Source organism: Neofelis nebulosa, chromosome 2, assembly GCF_028018385.1.
Source record: "Neofelis nebulosa isolate mNeoNeb1 chromosome 2, mNeoNeb1.pri, whole genome shotgun sequence".
Classification (NCBI taxonomy): Eukaryota; Metazoa; Chordata; class Mammalia; order Carnivora; family Felidae; genus Neofelis; species Neofelis nebulosa.
The window spans coordinates 198,715,367-198,739,480 of record NC_080783.1 but is presented as its reverse complement, the minus strand read 5'-3'; the positions used below and the strand labels follow the sequence as shown (position 1 = coordinate 198,739,480).

The window sequence follows — 24,114 nt, the reverse complement described above, 5'->3', positions numbered from 1 at the left end:
ACCAAGTGGGATTTATATCTGGGATGCAGGGCTGGTTCAATATCCACAAAACAATTAAGGTGATTCATCACATCAGTAAAAGAAAGGACAAGAACCGTATGATCCTCTCAATAGCTGCAGAGAAAACATTTGACAAAATACAGCATCCTTTCTTCATAAAAACCTTCAAGAAAGTAGGGATAGAAGGATCATACCTCGAGATCATAAAAGCCATATATGAATGACCCACCGCTAATATCATCCTCAATGGGGAAAAACTGAGAGCTTTCCCCCTAAGGTCAGGAACAAGACAGGGATGTCCACTCTCGCCACTGTTATTCAACATAGTATTGGAAGTCTTAGCCTCTGCAATCAGACAACACAAAGAAATAAAAGGCATCCAAATCGGCCGGGAGGAGGTCAATCTTTCACTCTTCGCAGATGACATGATACTCTATATGGAAAACCCAAAAGATTCCACCAAAAAACTGCCAGAACTAATTCATGAATTCAGCAAGGTTGCAGGATATAAAATCAATGCACAGTAATCGGTTGCATTCCTATTCACCAACAATAAAGCAACAGAAAGAGAAATCAAGGAATCAATTCCATTTACAATTGCACCCAAAACCATAAAATACCTAGCAACAAATCTAACCAAAGAGGTGAAAAATCTATACACTGAAAACTATAGAAAGCTTATGAAAGAAATTGAAGAAAACACAAAAAAATGGAAAAAGATTCCATGCTCCTGGATAGGAAGAACAAATATTGTTAAAATGTCGATACTACCCAAAGCAATCTACATATTGAATGCGATCCCTATCAAAATAACACCAGCATTCTTCACAGAGCTAGAACAAATAATCCTAAAATTTGTATGGAACCAGAAAAGACCCCGAATAACCAAAGCAATCTTGAAAAAGAAAACTAAAGCAGGAGCCATCACAATCCTGGACTTCAAGCTATACTACAAAGCTGTAATCATCAAGGCAGTATGGTACTGGCACAAGAACAGACACTCAGATCAATGGAACAGAACAGAGAACCCAGAAATGGACCCACAAACGTACAGCCAACTAATCTTTAACAAAACAGGAAAGAATATCCAATGGAATAAAGACAGTCTCTTCAGCAAGTGGGGCTGGGAAAACTGGACAGCGACATGCAGAAGAATGAACCTGGACCACTTTCTTACACTTTACACAAAAATAAACTCAAAATGGATGAAAGACCTAAATGTGAGACAGGAAGCCATCAAAATGCCTGAGGAGAAAGCAGGCAAAAACCTCCTTGATCTTGCCCACAGCAACTTCTTACTCAACACGTCTCCAGAGGCAAGGGAAACAAAAGCAAAAATGAACTACTGGGACCTCATCAAAATAAAAAGCTGCTGCACAGCGAAGCAAACAATCAGCAAAACTAAAAGGCAACCAACGGAACGGCAGAAGATATTTGTAAACGACATATCGGATATAAAGGGTTAGTATCCAAAATCTATAAAGAACTTATCAAACTCAACACTCAAAGAAAAAAATAATCCAGTGAAGAAATGGGCAAAAGACATGAATAGACACTTCTCCAGAGAGGACATCCAGATGGCCAACCGACACATGAAAAAATGCTCACCATCACTCATCATCAGGGAAATACAAATCAAAACCACAACGAGATACCACCTCACACCTGTCAGAATGGCTAACATGAACAACTCAGGCAACAACAGATATTGGTGAGGATGCGGGGAAAGAGGATCTCTTTTGCATTGTTGGTGAGAATGCAAGCTGGTGCAGCCACTCTGGACAACAGGATGGAGGTTCCTCAAAAAATTAAAAATAGAACTACCCTAGGACCCAGCAATTGCACTACTAGGTATTTACCCAAAGGATACAGATATGCTGTTTTGAAGGAGCACATGCACCCCAATGTTTATAGCAGCAGTATCAACAATAGCTAAAGTATGGAAAGAGCCCAAATGTCCATCGATGGATGAATGGATAAAGAAGATGTGGTATATATATACAATGGAGTATTACTTGACAATCAAAAAGAATGAAATCTTGCCACTCGCAACTACGTGGATGGAACTGGAGGATATTATGCTAAGCGAAATTAGTCAGAGAAAGACAAATATCATATGACTTTGCTCGTATGAGGACTTTAAGAGACAAAACAGATGAACACAAGGGAAGGGAAGCAAAAATAATATAAAAACAGGGAGGGGGACAAAAACATAAAAGACTCTTAAATATGGAGGACAAACAGAGGGTTATGGGAGGGATTGTGGGAGAGGAGATGGCTAAATGGGTAAGGGGCATTAAGGAATCTACTCCTGAAATCATTGTTGCACTATATGCTAATTTGGACGTAAATTTAAAAAATTAAATTAAAATAAATAAATAAAAATGTAAAAGCCAAAAAAATTTTTTTTGAATAACAACATTCTCTCTCTCTGCCCCTCCCCCTCCCACTGCACGCGTGCATCCTCTCTCTCTAAACAAAAATAAAAAAGACACACAACTACTCCCCCATGCCAGATGGGACTCATTAGTGTCAATCCGTGTGCTGGGCGCAGTCATCCAAGGATCCAGGGGGACAGTAACCTGTTTTGAGGATAGAAAGCAACTAACAGCATTTCTTACTGTCCCTGTCAGTTTAGGAAAGACAAGCGAGTAAGCAGAACTACAAAAGGTCTCAGGCAACGTCACGGTCCAGTTACGCCAAAACCTTCACATATTCCTTCTGAGTGGAGAGCGGTGCAGTGTTCCAGCCCGTCACCGCTACTGGCTGAGACTGCCCACATCTGTCTGCCCACTTGAGGAGCCCTGACTGTAGGCGCTGCTGCTCAGAACTGTGGCGGGAGGCAGAGTCGAAGTAGATCCTGTTCATTAAAGATCATGTAAAAGTATACAAAAACTGGGTTCTTTCAGACCTTATTACCTTTTGACTGCTAGTCTCTAAGTAGGAGAGAAAGCATTCGTTATGGATACTCTCTGGGAATAAATCTTCACGGGAGCAAATCTAGAAACATGAGAAGGGGGGAGAACCTCTAAACATCCCTGTAAACAGCATCCTGTAAGTTCAAATGGATTGTATCCCTTGGCCACATCATGCCCTGCTCAGATTCACAGCCATCAAGCTTCAAAGAAAAGACAGCAATAAATCCAATCCACATGGCTCTTGTAAAAAGGCATCTATTTGGTTTTTAATACAAAACGACTCAGAGGAACACAGAAAGAAAATATCATACAAGCCAGTTATTGAATTAAGAAAAAAAAAAAAAACCCAACAAACAAATTTCAGTCACATTTCCTGTTTTCAGCCTGGATTAGAAGACAGGAAACTGCAAACCAACCAATGTCTGTCTCTTTGAAGAAATCTTATTTAAAAAAAAAAAAAAAAAAAAAGGAGGAAAAAACCAAACAGTCCCTGAAATCTGGCAGGTGGTTTTTAGAGGCCACTGTAAGCTTGCCTTAATCATCCTGGTAAAACGGGATACCAGTGGTGGTTGGGATATGGCCACGTCCTCCTTGCCTTTTGCTATGAATGATCTTCGTCTGAAGGTAGGATGCTGGCCTGGGCACTATTCGATGCCGCTTCTGTAGTCTGAGGTCTCAAGGCCAAGCAGCGGTGGAGTCTTCCATTCTGTGTCTTCACTGAATCTCCCCCATATACAGTCTCTTGTCACTGGACGCTGACAGAACTGAGGTGAGAAGAACAGAGAAGATGACGGGAGCTAATGAAGGCTCAAGGAGACCTGGTGCTCAAGGGCTCTTGTGTCAAGAGCCAATTCTGGTAAAAAGAGCAATTGGATTTAGCTTCAAGTCCCCTCCTCTCCAACACCATTCACAGGTCTGTAGCCTGGCTTTTTAGTTCAAGTCCTCCTTTTTTTTTTTAATGTTTTATTTGCTTTTGAGAGAGAGAGAGAGAGACAGACAGACAGACAGACAGACAGACACAGCGTGAACGGGGGAGGGGCAAAGAGAGAGGGAGACACAGAATCCGAAGCAGGCTCCAGGCTCCGAGCTGTCAGCAGAGCCCCACGTGGGGCTCAAACTCGTGAACCACGAGATCATGACCTGGGCCAAAGTCAGACGCTTAGCTGACTGAACCACCCAGGTGCCCCAGTTCAAGTCCTCTTGAAACCAACCACAAGGGTGGACTGTACTATGGGAAATGCATTTATCAGGGTCTAAACCCCGATGTCCCTCTTCAGCCACACCCTATGAAAAGACCTTCTCAGCCACTCTCCGGAAGAATCAACGTCTGTGCCAGTCGTTTTGTAAATGTGCTTCTGCTGGTTCTATTTAGCCCTGGAGAAAGTTATACTTTCTCCTTTAATTCAAGGCTCATTGTTTAATTAGCTACCAATATAACATAAGCTGCAATTTATATCTGAACATTAAGAAACATTATTCTTTTACCCAAACGTGTAACTGAAACACAGACTTGAAGCAAGTAAACTCAAGAGAAGTAGAAATAGATTAACCAGTCTTCTTTTGAGAGTCACTGGAAAATGGAACACTGCTCTTGACTTCATCACTTAAAACACTGGTGAGGCTGTCCATGGACAGCCATGAAGACAACAAGGAAATTCACATAAAACAGACATCCACTTCTGCCTTTGTATTTGCAGGGCCCCTTGAGGGAGATTTCCCCCAGTTTCCCTTTCCCCAAAGTCAGGACAGACTTACTGATGGGTTCATCGGGGTGGAAAGCCACTTCATTGATGGAGCCAGCGTGTCCAGGCAGCTTATACAAAATCCTCCTGCTTGTGGTATCCCACACATACACAAACCTGCAAGGTATCATGAAGAGCAGTGTTAAAACTTCCCAGAGCTGAGGGTAGGGTAGAGGCACGGCTTTTTAACAGAGATGGAAGCAACAATTTACTCATTCATCCACCCCATATTTACTGAACTGTGTTCTGGTGTTTACAGACTAGAAATACAGATTCTGAATAACGGATGGACCCTTGAGCAACTGAACAGAGACTGGAACAGCTACAACTATAAGCATTCCTTGTATTTCAAACGTAAGCTTTTGAAATAGGAAAGAACATGGAGGAAGACCGTTTTTCCTACGGTCCCCACACAGAAATCCTCAAAGGGTATCTGATAGGCATCTAGGATGTCTTAAAGCTAACCCAATTCTCAGCAGGCTGGCAGCCTAGGGTGCGGGCCCATCTGAGCCTCCCAGGACTGCGTTCAAATCACAGAGCTCAGAGAAGGGACAGGAAATTTCTGCAGTATAACACACACCAAATACAGACTTGACCCAATCTTGCCCTGAATTCATGGGAACTCCATGACCAGCTGGTCAAAACTCAGTTTACAGATAAGAAAACTAAGGTATAGTTACTCTTAGTGTATACAAGGTGAGTGACACAGTTCATCAGAGGCAGAACTAAAATTGGAACTTTTTTTTTTTAAAGTAGGCTCCATGCCTAATATGGGGCTTCAACTCACAACCCTGAGATTAAGAGTCACATGCTCCACTGACTGAGTCAGCCAGGTACCCCTACAATCAGAACTCTTAATATATTCTAGTAATCTCCTTTCTCTTACTACCCTCAAACATCTTCTAATTCCTCTCGCCCCTCGGAAGTTCTTTTGACCTTCAACCTTGCTTGGGTTATTTTGGGGCTGAAGGGTAAAATAAAGAGACATTATCTTCACATGCCCATGCAAAAATAATCTGTGGGTAAATTTAAAGGGCTGGTGGTTTTCAAGCAGGTTATAAACATTACTTGCGTATTTGTTTTGTTCAGTCAACATCTAAAAGGGTAGGTACAGTTACCAGTACTTGATATTATAAAATGCCTAGTGCTGGGGTGTCTGGGTGGCTCAGTCAGTTGAGTGTTCAACTTCAGCTCAGGTCATGATCTCATGGTCCATGGGTTTGAGCCCCGTGTTGGGCTCTGTGGGACAGCTCAAAGCCTGGAGCCTGCTTCAGATTCTGTCTCTCCCTCTCTCTCCCCTGCTCGTGCTCTGTCTCTTATCTATCTCTCAAAAGTAACCAAACATAGGGGCGCCTGGGTGGCTCAGTCCGTTAAGTGTCTGACTTCAGCTCAGGTCATGATCTCACGGTTTGTGGGTTCGAGCTCCGCATCGGGCTCTGTGCTGACAGCTCGGAGCCTGGAGCCTGCTTCAGATTCTGTGTCTTCCTCTCTCTCTGCCCCTCCCCCACTTGCACTCTGTCTCTCTCTCTCTCTCAAAAATAAATAAACGTTTAAAAAAAAAGACAAACATAAAAAAAATAATAAAATAAAATAAAACAAAATAAAATGCCTAGTGTTGATGTAACATCACATTTGTGGTCTAATTATACAACTAAACACGAGCTTATTTACACTGTTTAGTTCTCAAGTGCTAGGCTCCATAGGAACTTAATAAAAGTTCCAAGCAAGATGGAAGGGAAGCAGGAAGCCCATCTGTCTCAGACTTCTCGGCTCTAATGTTCCTGCTCTCCCTACTGTGTTCGTTCTTGCTGTGCACAAATAACGTCCTCATTAACCCAGCCCAGGAAGATATGGCAGAGTAACAAAGTGCATGAGCTCTGGGCTCCAAAAGACCTGGGCTCAAGCCTCATGCAACTGTTTAATCACTAAGTAAGGTTAGACAATATTTAACTTCTCTGAGCTTCTCTTTCTTTAGCTGTGATGATGGATACTATACTGATCTCACAGCTTGGTTGAGAGAAAAGAGGAGCTAATATATGCACAGTGTTTGGCACACACATGACAGCTGTTGTTATGATGAGGACATTTATTATCAAAAAAGAAGAACGTGAAGTCAGGAGGCTGACTAACTCACTCATGGCAGACAGACTGACCAGTCTTCCCACAGTCCTGGATAGGAACTGTTGAAGGGTTTCGAGTTTGAATGTGAGGCGGTAGGTGATTTGCGAGTAGAGAGGGGAAATGTGCCAAATCCAGGCCAAGCTAAAAAGCAAATTTCTGAGAAGGATACATTTCCCAGGCACATAAAAGCCAGCAGAACCCCAGATCTCCAAGGGTTTACTTGAAGGCCTCACTCTCCATGGCTGACAATTAGGTGCTAAATTTAGAGGGGTTCCTTGTCCTCTCCTTACTTTGGCACGGGAACATTCGGCAGGAACCAGGTTCCTTATATAACAGAGTTGTTTGTTGACTTGGGGCTAATTGGCGAGGTGGCCTGTGAAATCTGGCCAACCCCAGCAGGTAGATACACGGGCTGTGCCCAGACCAGGGCCATGCTTCCCGCATGTAAGGTTTAAAGGAACAGTGGGGAGGGAAAGAGGAAGAGAGGACAGTGAAAGTCAGAAAGGGCCGATGTCAGAAACAAACTGCTCAGAAGAAAAGCTTAGGCAAATATCATTTAAAAGCTTAACTACATAAAAAAAGAGATCTCTGCTGAGAATTACGTAGAAACACTTCGAATCGTTCTTACTGTTAGAATGCAAGATACCTAAGGCTGTGGACCTGTTTCTTAAGGTCTTCTTTAGCAACCTGACTACTGAAAATCCCTTAGATTTCCTCTGCAAGGCAGCTCTCTACACTAACGGGTTACAAACCATCAATGTGGCACTGATGACCTGGACCTTTTACCCCCAGAAAACACAAGTACAGAAAACAGTACTTGTCCTTTTATCTCAGTATGAAACTTGCTAGGGAAAAAAAGTGGACTCTGGAATCTTCAGGTATGTTCAGCACTGTCCACAAGCAACAAGGTGTAGGACAGACCAACAACATGAGGCTTTTCTTTGGCTGTGGGAGGGCCCCAAATAGAGAAGAAAACCCTGGAACATGCTGAAGAGTCCAAGCTATGCCACAAAAGGCTTCATGTTTGTAAGATGGTGCCTGTTTTAGTACGGTAGTAGGAAAATCTCTCAACGGAGAGAAAGATGGGGTTAAGCTAAAAAGGGTTAAGACATCTCTCAGTGGAAGCTAAAGCCAGAGTCGGCCATCAGAGGGCCTTAACATTCTTCATCACTCCACATCTGTGGCCCATTAGTCTGGCATGGGCACCCACACCCCCGCCTCTGACCCCGTCCTAAGTGCAGGTCACCATAGATATACTAAACAGCAGGGTCTGATAGAAGAATTCTCTCCCTTCTCCTTCTAATTCATCACCGAATGGCTGAGCCAGTTTAAAGTGACAGCTAAGAAAGTCTGATGGTCTCTGAATTCAGGGGTGGAAAATACCTAGCTCACATGTTGACACAACCCTCATCTAGCAATCATGGCACTTTTCCTATTGAGCCCACACCCAGCTCTGAATCACCCCCAACACAGGCAGCCATTACCAACAGCTGAGCTGATATGCAGAGTAAAATCTGACTGCCATCCTTGAGCTAGGAATTCATTCATGTAAGATTCACTAAGTCCTTAGAACAGGTCAAATACTGCTCTGGGTTCAGAGACGACTAAGACTCATTTCCTGACCTCTAGGAACAAATAATTAGGTGAGGGTGCCCCACTCTGTTTATCTCACGGTAAGACGTGTTGGATGCTGAGAAAGGTTCGATGTATAAGGTGTGACTACAGTGCAGAGTAAAGAGCAGTTAGTCATACCCCAGAGGAAAGGGAGAGAGGACCAGGGAAGTTTACAGACATAACACAGAGGTGATTCACAGAGAGACATAGAAATCTGGAAAATGGAGAAGAGGGGCTAGGAGAAGCCTGGAGGCACAAGGGATGTAAGAACAGGGAGAGTTCTGTGTGAGTGAAGCACTGTGGCGATGGTGAGGGAGAAGAGGACACAACATGCATTTGAGCGAACTGGAGCGCCGCGGAAGAATCTGAGGAGGGAAACTGGGGCTAGATTAGGAGTCTAGATTTCACTCTGATGGCAAAAGGAATCCAACAGAATTGAAAAAACTGTTTACCTTCCAGGTCAAAAAGGTATCCATAGAGAGCAGAGAAGCTGTGTTTGTCTGACATGATCCTTAGGCCCTTCTTACTGCATATGGCTTCATCGGTGAGCACGGCTGTAACTCTACGTCCGTGCTGGCTCGCCATCTGCACTTAATGGACTAGACACAAGCAAGCACCCGCAGAGCTCCATCATTCTTCACCGCACACCCGGTAATCCTTACCTGTCAGCTGAACCAGCTGCTATCTTGCTTCCATCAGGTGACCAAGAGCATCTCAGGAGATTCTATAAAGATTGGAATTCAACGAATACAGTGATTAATGCACCACACCCCTCTTTACTGGACTACAGAATCACCAAAAGACTTTAAATTTCTTTTAAAAAAAAAAAATTTTTTTTTAACATTTATTTATTTTTGAGACAGAGAGACAGAGCATGAACGGGGGAGGGGTAGAGAGAGAGGGAGACACAGAATCTGAAACAGGCTCCAGGCTCTGAGCTGTCAGCACAGAGCCCGACGCGGGGCTCGAACTCACGGACCACGAGATCATGACCTGAGCCGAAGTCGGACGCTTAACCGACTGAGCCACCCAAGCGCCCCAAAAAATAATTTCATTTTGAAGGAAAATAAAAATAAAACCAAATCCAACAAAAAAACAAGATTTGATTTATAAAGTGAAACTGAATGGGCGCCTGGGTGGCCCAGTCAGTTAAAGCGTCCGACTTTGGCTCAGGTCATGATCTCATGGTTCATGAGTTTGAGCCCCACATCGGGCTCTCTGTTGTCAGTGCAGAGCCCGCTTTGGATCCTCTTTCCCTCTCTGTCTCTCTCTCTCAAAAATAAATAAAACATTAATAAATATATTTTTAAATATAAAGTGAAACTGAATCATACAGACTCTCAAAAGAAAAACATTAGTCTTATTATTAACAAAGTATTTGGAGGAAAAGCTGCTATCAAGAGCTGACCTAGGACTTGAGATTTAAGAAAAATTTCTCTCAAAACCTGGGCCATGGTCCTTAGTGAGGAAAGGGATGTATTCTCAGGGCTCTAACAGTTGGGTCACTGGGAAGGTGAGGGAAGCCACCTGAGTAACAGGAAGCCTGAGTCCCATATGTAACACTGACCCAAGAGGGTCAAAGTTTCCAAGGAATGAAAAGGAGGTTAAGACTATCTTGTTGAAGTCAGAAGTCTTGAATTTGAAGGCGGTCACACCACCGTCTATCTATGTAACTGCCTTCCTCCCTATGCTTCCATTAGTTTTATTTCTGGCAAGAACGGTTTTGATGGAGAACAGTGTTCACTGGAATATAGCCCCTTGCTAGTAGAGCCACTGCCCTCTATCCTTAGCACCACTTTTTTTTTTTTTTAATTGAGATATAACTGACATATAACACTGTTTTAGTTTTAGGTGTACAACCTAATGATTTGATATATATAAATATCGGCCTTGGCACCACCTTAAATGAATCTCTGAGTCAAATGGACAGTAAAACTCTTTTGCCATGCAGGACTCACCTTTTCAAAGTTGTGCACATTTCCTTGAAATATCTTCACACACCTCTCTTTGGGAGCAAATGGCCGGACATCCCAGACCCGCACTGCAAACGGAGCAAAACATGTTATCAGCTGGAGGCCTCCTGGGAACCCACCCGAAGTCAGTATCATGTCAATGACAGATGCTGTTTCCTGGACGAAGGAGGGCCAACATGGTAGAAGGTACAAGGGAAGGCTCTCTCTCTCTCTTTTTTTCTAACAGAAATGAAATGCATACAAATTCCATTAACAGTGACTAAGGGCACAGAGGAAAGCTGAGGAGGCAGGAAGGGGAAATGTCAAACACATAGCTGGGGGTCTGCAACAGAAAGTAGGTGGGTGTGACATTAATTTCACCAAACATTTGCAAAAGATTTCCCTTGCCAACCCAAAAAGTCACATCTAACAAAGCCTTAAACGTGACACTCTAAATACCATGGACTACTGTGACAATCATCTACAAAAACCAAACTCAGGACTGACCTTTTCTAACTTTGCTCACAGGGAGGGACACCTGACAGTCTGAACTTGAACAAGGAAATATATGCAGAGAGTACCATACTAAGAATTAGAAAAAGTGAACTGTGATTCTCATCCTAGCTCTGTTATATGTATGGGTGATATCAGGTAAAAAGTGAGTTTTTGTGTTGTGTGTTTTGTGTCTGTAAAATGAGAATACCATCTGTTCTTTTACTTTTTTATGAGTATTTTCAGGATACAAGGGACAGGGCTCTAAGAGAGTGGAGGCAATAAACAAAAGGATTTTGTAATTTTATCATACAGCCATAATAAAAATTCTTATTATTTTACTAACCATTCAGGGAATCTCATCTTTCCTTATACAGGGCGAACACTGCTACAATTAGTCAATGGTAAACACATCATGATCAGGATATAAACATGCGTGGTAAGCAGTGGCTACAGTTGTTAACAAACGTTATAACTATAGTGGAATTCAAGTGACGATGTCATTTTAATTGAGTGTGAAAAACAAAACAGTCCTTGAAATCAGGCACAGAAAGGTGAAGGTATGCATGAAAGTTTGCTACTGAGTTGATAGTCAGAAAATAAGGGTGCTCATTCATTCAAGAACCCGCTGAATGCGAGGCTCTGTTTGTATTACAAAATGTCAGTGAAAGCATTTCAGTTCCTGACAAGCCTATGAACTTGTACACCAGAGGGGCATCTCTAAGCTCTCCCAACACAAAGCATATACTCCATCCTCCTTTTTGCTCTAGTAAACCCATCCTCCCACATAGCAACTCAGAAACAAGCAGAGGAGAGTGTTTGCGTGAATGCAGAATGTTGCGACGTCGTAATGAGGACCTCTTGTCACACCAGTCAGTGCTCTGAAGTGGGGAGGGCAGATGCGCTGGCAGAAAGAGCACAGTTCTACCCACAGCTCTGCTGATCAGCCAAGCTCGGTGCTCTCTGAAATGCTTGCGAACTGCTTTGGATGGATCTGCAGACTCACGTTTGTCAACAAACTAACGATCACCAAGAGTTTCTAGTATGCTGCCTACATCCGCAGCACACCAGACACTGAAATGGGTCTTAAAAGCTTGTGTCAAGTTGCTCAGGGATTAGATGGCAGACTGGGACTAGAATCCTGGCTTCTTGACCATATCTTTTTTTTCAACGTTTTTTTATTTATTTTTGGGACAGAGAGAGACAGAGCATGAACGGGGGAGGGGCAGAGAGAGGGAGACACAGAATCGGAAACAGGCTCCAGGCTCCGAGCCATCAGCCCAGAGCCTGACGCGGGGCTCGAACTCACGGACCACGAGATCGTGACCTGGCTGAAGTCGGACGCTCAACCGACTGCGCCACCCAGGCGCCCCTTGACCATATCTTTTAAAGCTTTTTCTGTTACAATGTGTTTTCCTAACTGCCCTGGTAGAAACCTGTGAGCCACTTTTGACTCTTTCCTTGGATCCACATTTATCCCAGCACAATTTCTACCACCCAATGCCCGCTTTCTTTAGGGTCCACAGCGACTGGGCACTTGGAGAGCTTTCCTTTCCAATGTTACCTGTATTGTCCATTGCATTGGACAAGAGATAAGAGCCTTCAGAACTTAAACTCAGGCCCGTCACTGAATCTGCATGGCCTCTCATGGTGTAGGTGAGCTTGTTCTGGCGCAAGTCCCAGACCTATAAAAACAAAAAAGTTGCTCCCAGAAATCAAATTGAGAATAGCAAAGAAATAGAGTTTTTACTAAAGACTCAATGGCCTGGAGAAACTGGTAACCCTTCTCAATCTGGCTGTGGGCCAAGTATAACTTTAGCACAAAATAGAGGATTTCTGTTAAAGAGGTAAAAAAACTCTTGTCTTTCTAACAAGGGAGTCAAAAGTGCTATGTCTGACCAGAAGGCTAATAAATGTCAAAACTTATGTTTAACAAAAATTAATAAAATTTACAGAGACTGTTCTCAAATCATAACAAAATGTATTAGAAATTAAAAAACTAGCATTTAAAATGCTTCAACTATGATTCTTAGCAATTTAAACTATTAGAACTATAGAAGGGGCACCTAGGTGGCTCAGTTGAAGCATCTGACCCTTGATTTTGGTTCAGGGCATGATCTCACAGTTCGTGAGAGTGAGACCTGCGTCAGGCTCTGTGCTGAAAGAATGGAGCCTGCTTGGGATTCTCTCTGTACCCCCCTCTCCCCACCTCCCCCAATCATGCGTACGCACGCGCATGCACGCTCTCTCTCAAAATAAATCAACTTAAAAAAAAAAAAAAACTATAGAAAAACAAGTGAACATGTCATTTGAAAAGAGCATTATGATTACATGTAAATGTATCTTAAGATAATACACAGAAATATACACGCTTAAAAATTTTCATTTAATGTTATAGGTACACAACACACACACACACACACACACACACACAGACACACACACACACACACACACACACACACACACACACACTACAGAAAAGCATATTTATTAAAAGAAAAATGAACTGCAGATTCACTGTTGCCTGGGTAGGAAACGTAGAAGAAACAGTTCAGCTAAAAATAACCTAACATCAAACAGGGAATATAAATGGTTCATTAAGTTACAGCCCATGAACACATTGCAACACCACGGGACTTTGCTAGAGAACAGTACAGCAGAGTGGAAAGACTGAGGATTTAGGGTCAGACTGACCCAGTCCTCAGAGTTCTGTCTTATTGGGCCACTAGCCCTCTCTGAGCCTGTTTCTGGTCTGTAAGATGGGGATAACAACATTTACCTCTTATGGCTCAAATAGAATGCTCAGCAGATGCCTGGTATGCAGCAGGCCCTCAATAATTGGTAGCTATTATTAAGCAACCTCTAAAAATAACTCTGAGGACCAAATGGAAAAATGTTCCAATAATAAGCTATTAAGCTAATAAAGAAGATACAAAATAGCATTTATATTTACACAGACTGCAACTATGTGGAAAAAAAATAAAGCCAATAGCAATGGTCTGGAATGTCATATGGAAAAAAGAACAGCAATTTTGGTAAGGTCATTGGTATTACACAGAACTGCCTCCAAATTTGATTTAATACTGCCATGTAGTCTTTCTGAGTGGGAAAAAAATGTTTTTGCTGCCTATTTAAGCAAGGCACTTCCCTTATCTAGAAATGAGTTTGGTGCTGCCTGTCAAAGCAATGCAGAAGGCAGACAACTCCACTTTCCCCATCAATAACTCACTCATGTGTGGAACCCAACACACTTTATATACAATCATTTTTGTGTCAGGTGTTTGCTGCCTCAATAATCAGGAAAGCTTGAAATGGCTGACGTCTTTTGTTCAAGCTACTGTTCCTCCTCTTCAGGGAAGACACTGTTGAAGTCTTCAGCTTGTTAGGAGAGAATGCAAAGCCATCCCTCATAGCACTTGGGTGCCATTTCCAGACCTTCCTTCTTGAGGCATGTACACGTTGTGCACAGCCAACACATATCCAGATTTGCCGTAGAAAGTGGCACTAATTTAAGCAAGACATTTCGCAAATCCCAAATCAATTGTTCAGTGAATGCTTGGGCATCTGATTGGTGGGCAGCAAGACTATGAGTTTTCATACTGGAAACAGTATAACAGGGTAGAAAGCTTTTCTAAGCTTTTGGAATACTGTGTACTTTCTAATAAAAAAATTTCCTGGGGCGCCTGGGTGGCTCAGTCAGTTGAGCATCCGACTTCAGCACAGGTCATGATCTGTTTGTGGGTTCGAGCCCTGCGTTGGGCTCTGTGCTGGCAGCTCAGAGCCTGGAGCCTGCTTCGGATTCTGGGTCTTCCTCTCTCTCTCTGCACTTGCCTCACTTGTTTCTCCCTCCCTCCCTCCCTCCCTTTCTCTCTCCAAAATAAATAAATAAACCTAAAAAAAATCTCCTGAAAACAAAGCACTGGCAGAAAAATCTGAATGTCCATACACTAGTTTAAAAGATAAAGACTAGAAAGCTACGATGTAAAAATACATAGCACTGGGGCACCTGGCTGGCTCAGTGGCAGCAGTATGCGACTCTTGATCTTGGGGTCGTTAGTTCAAGCCCCCTGTTGGGTGTAGAGATTACAAGAAAATAAATAAACTTTACCAAAAAAGGGGGGGAAAAAACCCACATATGATAACCAGGAACTAGTTCATTAAATTATACAAAACCAGAATCAGGGGACTTCTCAAAGAAACATGAAGGACATTCTTTTAGAAAAAAGCCAGTGAGGGGCGCCAGGGTGGCTCAGTCGGTTTAAGTGTCTAACTCTTGATTTTGGCTCAGGTCATGATCCCAGGGTCGTGGGATCGAGCCCCGTGTTGGGCTCCGTGTTGAGCATAGAGCCTGCTTAGGATTCTCTCTCTCCCTCTAACCCTCTCCCTTACTGACACTCTCTTTCTCTAAAATATGGGGCGCCTGGGTGGCTCAGTCGGTTAAGCAGTGGACTTCAGCTCAGGTCATGATCTCACCGTTCGTGAGTTCGAGCCCGGCGTCGGGCTCTGTGCTGACAGCTCAGAGCCTGCAGCCTGCAGCCTGCTTTGGATTCTGTGTCTCCCTCTCTCTCTCTGCCCCTCCCCCGCTTGCACTCTATCTTTCTCAAAAATAAACATTAAAAAAAAAATTAAAAAGTAAATAAATAAAATAAAGTAAAAAAATAAATAAGTAAAAGAAAAAAGCTAGTGATATATGTAATTGCTGTACTTATGGGACTTTATTTACACATTCTCTATATAAGATAAGTTCAGCCTTCAGAATAAAACCGGTATGATTGACTAGCTATCTGTAGAAACCACCTACCCTAAGAGAAGGAATAACATATGGTGTGTGTCTGAGAGGACATGGAAAACCTTCAAATCCTAAAAAGGAACCAAGTATCCCTTAAGGACTATAGCATACATTTAAAATATCTGTTTATAGAAGACCAGGAATAGGCTAGGATAAAGAGTATGGAATAAGTCACACTGTATGTGGTAAGAAGGCCCTACTGGCACAAGAGTATTATTCTTAAAATTTTTTTTTTCAACGTTTTTAATTTATTTTTGGGACAGAGAGAGACAGAGCATGAACGGGGGAGGGGCAGAGAGAGAGGGAGACACAGAATCGGAAACAGGCTCCAGGCTCCGAGCCATCAGCCCAGAGCCCGATGCGGGGCTCGAACCCACGGACCGCGAGATCGTGACCTGGCTGAAGTCGGACGCTTAACCGACTGCGCCACCCAGGCACCCCACAAGAGTATTATTCTTAAACTAGTCTATCCCCTCAGTGTAGATGAAGGCATCAAATTCTCAGACCTTAAGTAAAAGAAGCCAGTCTCAAAAGGTTACATACTGTATGATTCCATTTGTATGATATTCTAGAAAAGAAACTATATGACAAAGAATGGTTGCAAGGACTCAGGAATGGAAAGAAGGTTTGATACAGGAGTGCACTATAAATTTTGGGGGTGATAGAAATTGTTCTGAACCTTGTTTGCGGTAGCTATACAAATCTATGCAAGCATAAACATTCATAGAATTGTACAAAGTTAATTTCACCATGTGTAAACTTTAATAGTAATGTATTTTTTTTTTAATGGGAATTTTTTCTTTTTTTGATGTAAGCTACATGCTCAACATGGGGGCGCTTGAACCCACGGCTCTGAGATCAAGAGTTGCATGCTCTACTGACTGAGTCAACCAGGCACCCCAATAATAATTTTAAAAGCATGAAAATTACAATGCCTTAATGACACAAACCTACTGTCAGGTATAGAAGATGCCCTCTAGTGATTCTAAAGCTAATGGGCTCCCAAACTTCTCTCTGGGAAACAGTGCATTAGCTATTAAGATGATCTAATTAAGTTCCTGTGCCCGGATTCCATATTCTCCATACAAGTTATATGATAGAAAAGGGATGGGAAGTTACATTTTGGAAGTGGTCAATTTTCAAGTATTGTGGGATGTCCAAGTGGGGGACTTCTGAGGGGCTGGTCGTATACAGGGGTCTGGAGCTGAAGATCTGGGCCAGGAATATGGAGTCGTCAGCACAGAGATGACAATTAAAGTCATGGAAGCGGGGGTGCCTGGGTGGCTCAGTTGGTGAAACATCTGACTTCAGCTCAGGTCATGATCTCGCGGTTCGTGGGTTTGAGCCCCGCGTCCATCTCTGTGCTGGCAGCTTGGAGCCTGGAGCCTGCTTCACAGTCTGTGCCTCCCTCTTTCTCTACCCCTCCCCTGTTTACACTCTGTCTCTCTCTCTCTCTCAAAAATAAACATTTAAAAAAAAAAAAAAAAAGAAAGAAAGAAAGAAAACACACCATCTGGGAAAACTGATGGCATGAAGGCCCAGACAGGAAAAGGAGATGAAATCCTTCTGCTGAAGGGACCACCTTTAGACAAAAGCAAGCACATGTCATCCACTGTAACAGCGAAGGAGGCAAGGAGGGATGGGAATACAGCACAAGTTTTAGGTGGTTGACAACATAGGAAGCTGAATATTTACTCACCAGTTACCACTCTAACAGTACAACAGAAAGTAAGGTCAAAATCTTTGAAATATTTAAGGAAGCCAACAGGTAAAGACAGACGCAAATTGGGTAGCCCCCCAAAACACTTCCCTTCTACTGGCATTTGCTGTGTCCAGAAACTGCTAGGTGCTCTAATGCATTAGGTCCATTTAATCCCCACAACAACCCTAGAAGGTAGACGTTATTGTTACTGTTGAGAGGCTTATAGAAGTTAAACAACTTGGAGTCATAAAAAACTAGAAAATGATAGAACTGGGATTAGAATCCAAGTCAATTACTCAAAAGCCAGAGCCACACTGTACTGCTGTATGGACTACTGCCACTCTCTATGACATCATCACTTCCCTCATTCTTAGCTGTGGACTCCCCAAAACTTCCTTTCCATAGTCTCAAAAAGAAAGATATGCTGAGAGATTGGAGCTGAGAATCACAAACTGCTTCAGTGTTACCTCATCAGGCCATCACAGTAGGAAAAAAAAAAAGTTTGCAAATGTCTTTAGGCAGGGAATGCATTCTTCATGTTCACAGAATACACACACGGGGTTTCACAATTCACATTAACTGTCTGGTCCCTGATGGCATTTACATGAGCTGTAATGCAACCTTTGACTTCTGTCAATGAAGACAGGACAGAAGGAAAACAAGATTTAAGTTACTATCCTCCTTGTAGTTGGTATAAAGTGGAAAGCTACCAAAATCTCAGAAGTTTGAAAACATTACCTCTGAGAGTGAAGAGAGGTGAAAGGGAAATGTAACACAAACATTAAACATACCTTGATATCATTGTCTATTCCCCCAGAAATAATCTGATCACTTGTGTCATTGAAGGTCACAGCTAACACCTGGTAGGTGTTCTGAAATGTCTGGATGGCTGCTTTCTTCCGGATGTCCCAAAGCTGAAGCAGAGGAACAAGAGGGTCTATAGTCAAACATCATTCGAAGAAGTAATTGCATAATACATCCCGAAATCCAAGGACTTCGTACAGGTGAATACATTTTTAATATGGATCCTGTTCAGAAACTTGTCTGGATTTCCTAGTAACACGGTGAGAAGTGACCACAATTTTGCCAATGTATCTGAAGGCTGGGAGAACCAATCACTTTGGTTGTATTTTCAGATTCCTTTGTTAAAGTATGAATAAATATAGTTAATCAACACGCCCTTAGAATGGAAATCCTCTACTTGTTTAGTTTATATTAAAAAAATTTTTTTTTAATGCTTATTTTTTGAGAGAGAGAGAGAGAGAGACAGAGCATGAGCATAGGAGAGGCAGAGAGAGAGGGAGACACAGAATCCGAAGCAGGCTCCAGGCTCCGAGCTGTCAGCACAGAGCCTAACACGGGGCTCGAACCCACAAACTGCGAGATCATGACCTCCCCTAAAGTCAGACGCTTAACCGACTGAGCCACCCAGGCGCCCCTAGTTCATATATTTTTAACATAGCAAGGATATCAGACCAGTGTTTTTAAACTGGAGATCCTAACTCATTAATGAGCTGTGGCTTACATGAAAAAATACAGAGAAAAAAACTTTTCTCATCAGCAAAAATGGAAGAGCAGGGAATACTAAAAGGCTGTCCCTCTACAAGAGCAGAGAATTATGTGACAAAAAAACTGACAGAACCAACTTTGTCAGAACTCTCGAAACTAATCAGAAGCTTATAGCAGCCAGGCAACTGCTTAATGAGGAACGAACCCTCCTGAATCTTACAGAGTTCTGTAGCGTCTTAACTTACCCTGGCTCCGTCTCTTACGCAGCAATAGCTTTGAAGACAATGGCCCACATCCCCAGGATAGGTTCCTGGTACCAGAGGGAGCAGAAGGGACCTTACTCCTTATTCTCAAAGAACTGTCGTGGTTTTTAACTGTCTGGTGGCTCCCTAAGGATGAGCTTAAAGGGATGGACTTTACTTTGCCTAACTGGGACCGCTTCCAGGGCAGAGACATTTGTCTACAACATCGAAAGGCAAATGCATTAGCCTCTGCTGTCTGGAGCGAGGGATGGCAGTTGGAGCAAACCACAGACAAACCAAAAAGCTTGTGAGGAAAGCTGGGGAATGAGACAATTTGGAGAAAAGGGGAGTCGAAAAGCTGACATATTCCTAGGACTCTAGAAGGCCATTTGCATGCCCGTGTCTGGGCACATGCTCAGAAAAGCCCTGAGAAGGCCCTAAGCTCTCCTCTTGCTGACCTGCACAGGCTCAAACCTGTGCACAAGCAAGAAGTGAAGCCTAATGCAAAGTTGTAAACGGCCTGGCTGAAAGGCAGAGACAGACCTAACACGTACACAGAGCAAATCTGCAAAGACCAGGAGTTTTTCTTTTAATCACAAGCCATTAAGAAAATCTCTGCCGAAATCATTAGTGAATCGCCAAGCTAACGAAACCGAGATTTCAGTGGCTACGTACGGCAAACTATACAGACTTTACAAAATCAGTTCAGAAAATTCATCAAACAGCTACAACAAGGAGCAACAGCAAACCCCAGGGGGAGAATCTAATTTCTAGAGTTACCACATTATAATATTCAAATGTCCAGTTTTCAACAAGAAATTATGAAGCATGAAAACAAGCAAAAAAGTATGGCTCTTACAGAAGAAAAAAAGAAATTAAATCTTTTAAAAAATGATGGGACAACTGGATAACCATACCTAAAATATGAAGGCAGACCTTTATCTTACACCAGATGCAAAAATTTACTCCACATGGATCAAAGACTCAAATGTAAAAATTAAAACTATGAAATTCTTAGAAGAAAACACAGGGGTAAATCTTCATGGCCTTGGATTTGGCAATGAATTATTAGATATGACACCAAAAGCACAAGTGACCAAAGAAAAAATAAACTTCATAAAAATTAGAGACTTTTAGGGGCCCCTGGGTGGCTCAGTCAGTTAAGCATCTGACTTCGGCTCAGGTCGTGATGTCACAGTCTTTGAGTTTGAGCTCCGTGTTGGGCTCTTTGCTGACAACTCAGGCTTGGAGCCTGCTTCAGAGTCTGTGTCTCCCTCGCTCTCTGTCCCTCCTGTCTCTCTCTCTCTCAAAAACAAATAAACATTTAAAAATTTTTAAAAATTAGAAACTTTTGTACCTTAGAGGATGGTATCCAGAAAATGAGAATACAACCAATAGTGGGAGACATTATTTGCAAATCATATACCTGAAAAAGATCCAGTATCCAGAAAAAGAAGCTATGGTTCAACAACAAAAACACAAAGAGTCCAATAACTGGGCAAAGGCCCTGAGTAAACATTTCTTTTCAGATGATATAAGCGCAAGACAAGATGCTTAGCATCATAAATCATTTGGGAAATGCAAATCAAAACAATTAGATGTTGCTTCACACTTACTAGTGGGGAAAAAAAAGAAACCACAGAAAATAAGGGGTGCTGGTGAGGATGTGGAAAAATTGGAACCTTCGAACATCACTGGTGGAAATATAAAATGATGTGGCTGCTATGGAAAAGTCTGGATGTTCCCCAAAAGGTTAGAGTTACTCTTTGACCCAGCAATCCTAGATTGCTCCTAGATATATACCCAAGAGAAATGAAAGCAGGTGTTCAAACAAAACCTCGTACACAAATCTTTGTAGCAGTGTTAAAAACGAATCAAGTATTACTACATGTTACAAGGGTGAAGCCTGAAACATTAAGCTAATCAAAAGAAACTAGACACAAAAGGCCACATATTGTACAATTCTATTCCCAATAGAGACAGTAAGTACATTATGGTTGCCAGGGGCTGGAAAGCAGAGAAAAAGTACTGACTGCTAAATGGGTAGGAAGGTGCTTTTTGGGGGCGCCAAGAATATTCTGGTATTGGATCATGGTGATGATCACACACATTGTGAATGTACTAAAAATCACTGAATTGTACATCTTTTAAAATGGTTAAAATGGTGAATTTTATGTTATGTAAATTTTACCCTAATTTAAAAAATATATAGAAAAGATAATGTCACATATACAAGAGGCTGATTCATAAACACAGACATACTGAGGAGAGTATATACTGGGTCACAGTTTAAAATGTATTCCTTTATGCAGATTGAGATTAAAAAAAAAATTTTAAATTACTACACTTAGATGATCTAGTTTAACTCCAATTTTTATGGATGAGCAAACTAAAGCTCAAAGAAGGAATTAACTTGATGACAAACACCCAGCAAGTCAATAGCAAAACAAGGATTAGAATTTAGTACGGTCTGATTCTGTTATGTTCATGTTATATTAACTTAAACATACTAAAATATATGCTAATTTCTTATAACTACTAAAGTAATCTACACTTGTTTTATACCGTTAACTTTTTAATGGCTACTTGATTTATTAATAATAGAAGATAGGGGTGCCTGGGTGGCTCAGTTGGTTCGGTGTCTGACTCTTGATTTCAGCTCAGGTCATGATCTTATGGTTCGTGGGATGAGGCCCCGAGTTGGGCTCTGTGCTGGCAGTGGGGCGCCTGCTTGGGATTTTCTCTCTCCCTTTTTCTCTGCCCTTCCCCTACTTGTGCTCTCCCTCCCTCTCTCAAAATAAACACTTAAAAAAAATAGTAATAGTAGATAAAAATTAGGTATAACGAGACACCTGGGTGGCTCAGTTGGTTAAGCATCTGACTTCAGCTCAGGTACTGATCTCACAGTTCGTGAGTTTGATGTCCCATCAGGCTCTCTGCTGTTAGCACAAAGGCTACTCCAGATCCTCTGTCTCCCTCTCTCTCTGCCCTTCCCCCGTGCTCTCTCTCTCAAAAATAAAATAAACATTAAAAAAAAAAATTAGGTATAACTCTAGAATCCCATACCCTAAACAATTAGGCTCTATTTTTAAAAAATAAATTTATATAACACGGATCTACATTTTTTTTTAAAGACTATTTTCGAGTAATCTCTACATCCAACATGGGGCTCAAACTCACAACCCTGGGATCAAGAGTCACATGCTCTACTGACTGAACCAGCCAGGCACCCCAACATGGATCTGCATTTATAGAGTGTGGATAATAGGGAGGGCCTAGAGATGCTTCTTTCCTTTCTTTTATTAAAAAAAATTTTTTTTTTAACATTTATTTATTTTTGAGAGACAGAGAGAGGCAGAGCATGAGCAGGGGAGGGTGAGAGAGACAGATACAGAATCTGAAGCAGTCTCCAGGCTCTGAGCTGTTTGTTAGCAGAGAGCCCAACGTCGGGCTCGAACTCACAAACTGTGAGACCATGACCAGTGCTGAAGTTGGACGCTCAACCGACTGAGCCACCCCGGCGACCCCCCTTCCTTTCTTTTAAAGTTTTTTTATTTACTTGGAGAGACAGGGGGAGAGGGAGAGAGGGAGGGTGGGAGAGGGAGAGAATACACGCGTGTGTGTGTAGGGGAGGGGCAGAGAGGGAGACAGAATCCCAAGCAGGCTCTGCACTGCCAGTGTGGAGCCCAACTTGGGGCTCAAACTCGAGAACCACAGGATCATGACCTGAGCTGAAAACAAGAGTCCGATGCTTAACCTAATGAGCCACCCAGGCACCTTAGAGATGTTGCAACAAATGACTGACAGACTTGGTAAGGTGAACCATGATGTTTTAAGAGTGTGGGTCATTTCATTCAAATGACAAAGACTGGGGTGATGGTGTCCCAAGTTTTACACACATGTCATTAAAAAAAAAAAAAAAAAAAAGATGGGTGCCTGGCTGGCTAAGACGGTGGAGCATGTGGCTGTTGATCTTGGGCCCCACACTGGGTGTAGAGATTACTTAAAATCTTTAGGGGCGCTTGGGTGGCTCAGTCAGCTGGGCACCTGACACTTGATTGGGGCTCAGGTCGTACTCTCACGGGTCCATAATCTTATGGTTTGGGAGATCAAGCCCCTAGTGGAGCTCTGTGCTGACAGGGCAGAGCCTGTCTGGGATCTTCTCTCTCCACTGCTCTCTGCTCCTCCCCTATTGGTGCATGTGCTCTCGCTCGCTCGCTAGCTTGTGCTCTCTGTCTCTCAAAACAAATACTTAAAAAACAGGAACCAGCCATAGAACCTCAGGAAAGGCCTTAAGTTTACATTCAAATCTGTGGTAAACAAGCAGTCTGGGTTGTTATCTCTGTGCCAACAAGGATTCCTCCTTCTAATTCTCATGGTTTGGAATGCAAACTCATGAAAACATAACCTAAAAAGGCTTAGGTTTGGTTACTCAGGTAAATGGTCCAAAAAGAGTGCTTCACCCCTCTTCTGGAGAACCAGTACCTAACCCCTGCTCACTAATTCCTCTGGCTACAGAATCATGTCCAAACCTATTAGTTTGGAATTCAAGGCTTTGATAATCTAGCCTCTCCATATCTCTTCCAGATTTAGTACAATCTTTGTCTTAATAATCTCTACACAGATCAAATCAACCTTTGATTTTATCCTAAAAGCTATGGTAGTCATTTAAAGCTTGATTCAGGGGCGCCTGGGTGGCTCAGTGGGTGAAGCGTCTGACTCTTGATTTTGGCTCAGGTCATGTTCTTGAGGTTCGTGAGATCGAGTCCCACATTGGGCTGCGCTGACAGCACAGAGCCTGCCTGGAATCCTCTCTCTCTGGTCCTTCCACTCGCATGTGCATATGTGCTCTCTCTCAAAATAAATAAATATTTAAAAAAATTTTTTTTTCAACGTTTTTAATTTTTTATTTTTGGGACAGAGAGAGACAGAGCATGAACGGGGGAGGGGCAGAGAGAGAGGGAGACACAGAATCGGAAACAGGCTCCAGGCTCCGAGCCATCAGCCCAGAGCCTGACGCGGGGCTCGAA

General features: G+C 42.5%; 1 protein-coding gene across 1 annotated transcript in view; it reads right to left on the bottom strand.

The window, feature by feature from the left end:
- Positions 1–3,157: 3,157 nt before the first annotated feature.
- Positions 3,158–24,114, bottom strand: part of SNRNP40 (small nuclear ribonucleoprotein U5 subunit 40) — a 34,274-nt gene continuing 13,317 nt past the window's right edge. The window contains exons 5-10 of the mRNA XM_058718283.1: positions 18,125–18,247; positions 12,404–12,524; positions 10,354–10,436; positions 9,058–9,119; positions 4,674–4,777; positions 3,158–3,682 (exon numbers count right to left, since the gene is read on the bottom strand). Coding sequence (XP_058574266.1) covers positions 3,633–3,682; positions 4,674–4,777; positions 9,058–9,119; positions 10,354–10,436; positions 12,404–12,524; positions 18,125–18,247 — 543 coding nt within the window. The 3' untranslated portion in view covers positions 3,158–3,632. The remainder of the gene's footprint in view (positions 3,683–4,673; positions 4,778–9,057; positions 9,120–10,353; positions 10,437–12,403; positions 12,525–18,124; positions 18,248–24,114) is intronic.